Source organism: Eimeria mitis, genomic scaffold (assembly GCF_000499745.2).
Source record: "Eimeria mitis Houghton genomic scaffold, Emh_scaff2293, whole genome shotgun sequence".
Lineage (NCBI taxonomy): Eukaryota > Apicomplexa > Conoidasida > Eucoccidiorida > Eimeriidae > Eimeria > Eimeria mitis.
The window spans coordinates 744-1,622 of NW_013570622.1; the positions used below are offsets into that span (position 1 = coordinate 744).

Genomic DNA, 879 nt, shown 5'->3' on the forward strand with positions numbered 1-879 from the left:
AGCTGCTGCTGCATCCCTATACGGCTGCAGCAACTCGGCGACAGAATCAACAAGACTCTGAGCTGCTGCTGCTGCACCTGCTGCTGAATTTCTCAGCAGCAACTCCCCCACTGTCTCCTCTCCTTCTGCTGCTGGCTGCTGCAGCAGATCATCAGCAGCACCCATCTGCTGCAGCAGCGAAGCTGCTAGCAGCAGGAAGAGAGAGTCAGCTGTCCCCTCATAACAGACGTATGGAGACCCCAGCCACTGCAGCTGCTGCTGCTGCTGCTGCTGCAGGCAGTGTACAGCCTCCAGGTGAGCAGCAGCAGCAGCAGCAGCAGCATCAGAGGATTCAGCAGGTCGAGGCAGAGGAAGCAGCGGCAACTCCTCAGCTGCCTCAGCAGCAAACCGCTGCACCACAGCAGCATTGTGCGGCTGCAGCGGCAGCAGCACGCAGGGCTCGCTTGCTTCTGCTGCAGTAACGGAGTGTCTGTACACCTCAAAATGTGTGAGCCTGCTGCTGCTGCTGCTGCTACTGCTGCTGCTCTTGCTGCTGCTGCTGCTGCTGCTGCTGCTGCTGCGTTCGCCCCGGCGGCGTCTGTGACGGTCTCGCTTGGTGCTGCGGTGCTGCTGCAGTCTCTGCTGCTGCTGCCGCTGCTGCATGCTAATGTAGCCAAATGCAGCAGCAGCAATTTCAACAGCTTTCTCGAGGTCTTCTGCTGCTTCTGCTAGCGGCATGGTGTCTCCTTCTGTCTCCACAACAGCCCCGCGTTCTTGCTGCTGCTGTTGGCGCTGCTGCTCCTGCGGGGTTGCAGTCGAAGCAGCAGCAGCAGCAGCAGCAGCAGCAGCAGCTTTGTTTCTTGCTGCAGCAAGTGCAGCAGCAGCATGAGAATGAAGGGG

At 59.7% G+C, this 879-nt stretch overlaps 1 protein-coding gene across 1 annotated transcript in view; it reads right to left on the minus strand.

Annotated features, from left to right (window-relative positions):
• EMH_0051670 (uncharacterized protein) overlaps positions 1-879 on the minus strand; it is a gene marked incomplete at both ends in the record, with an annotated part of 8,212 nt that overhangs the window by 350 nt on the left and 6,983 nt on the right. Inside the window, one exon of the mRNA XM_013496776.1 lies at positions 78-877. Within this exon, the coding sequence (XP_013352230.1) occupies positions 78-877 (800 nt within the window). The remainder of the gene's footprint in view (positions 1-77; positions 878-879) is intronic.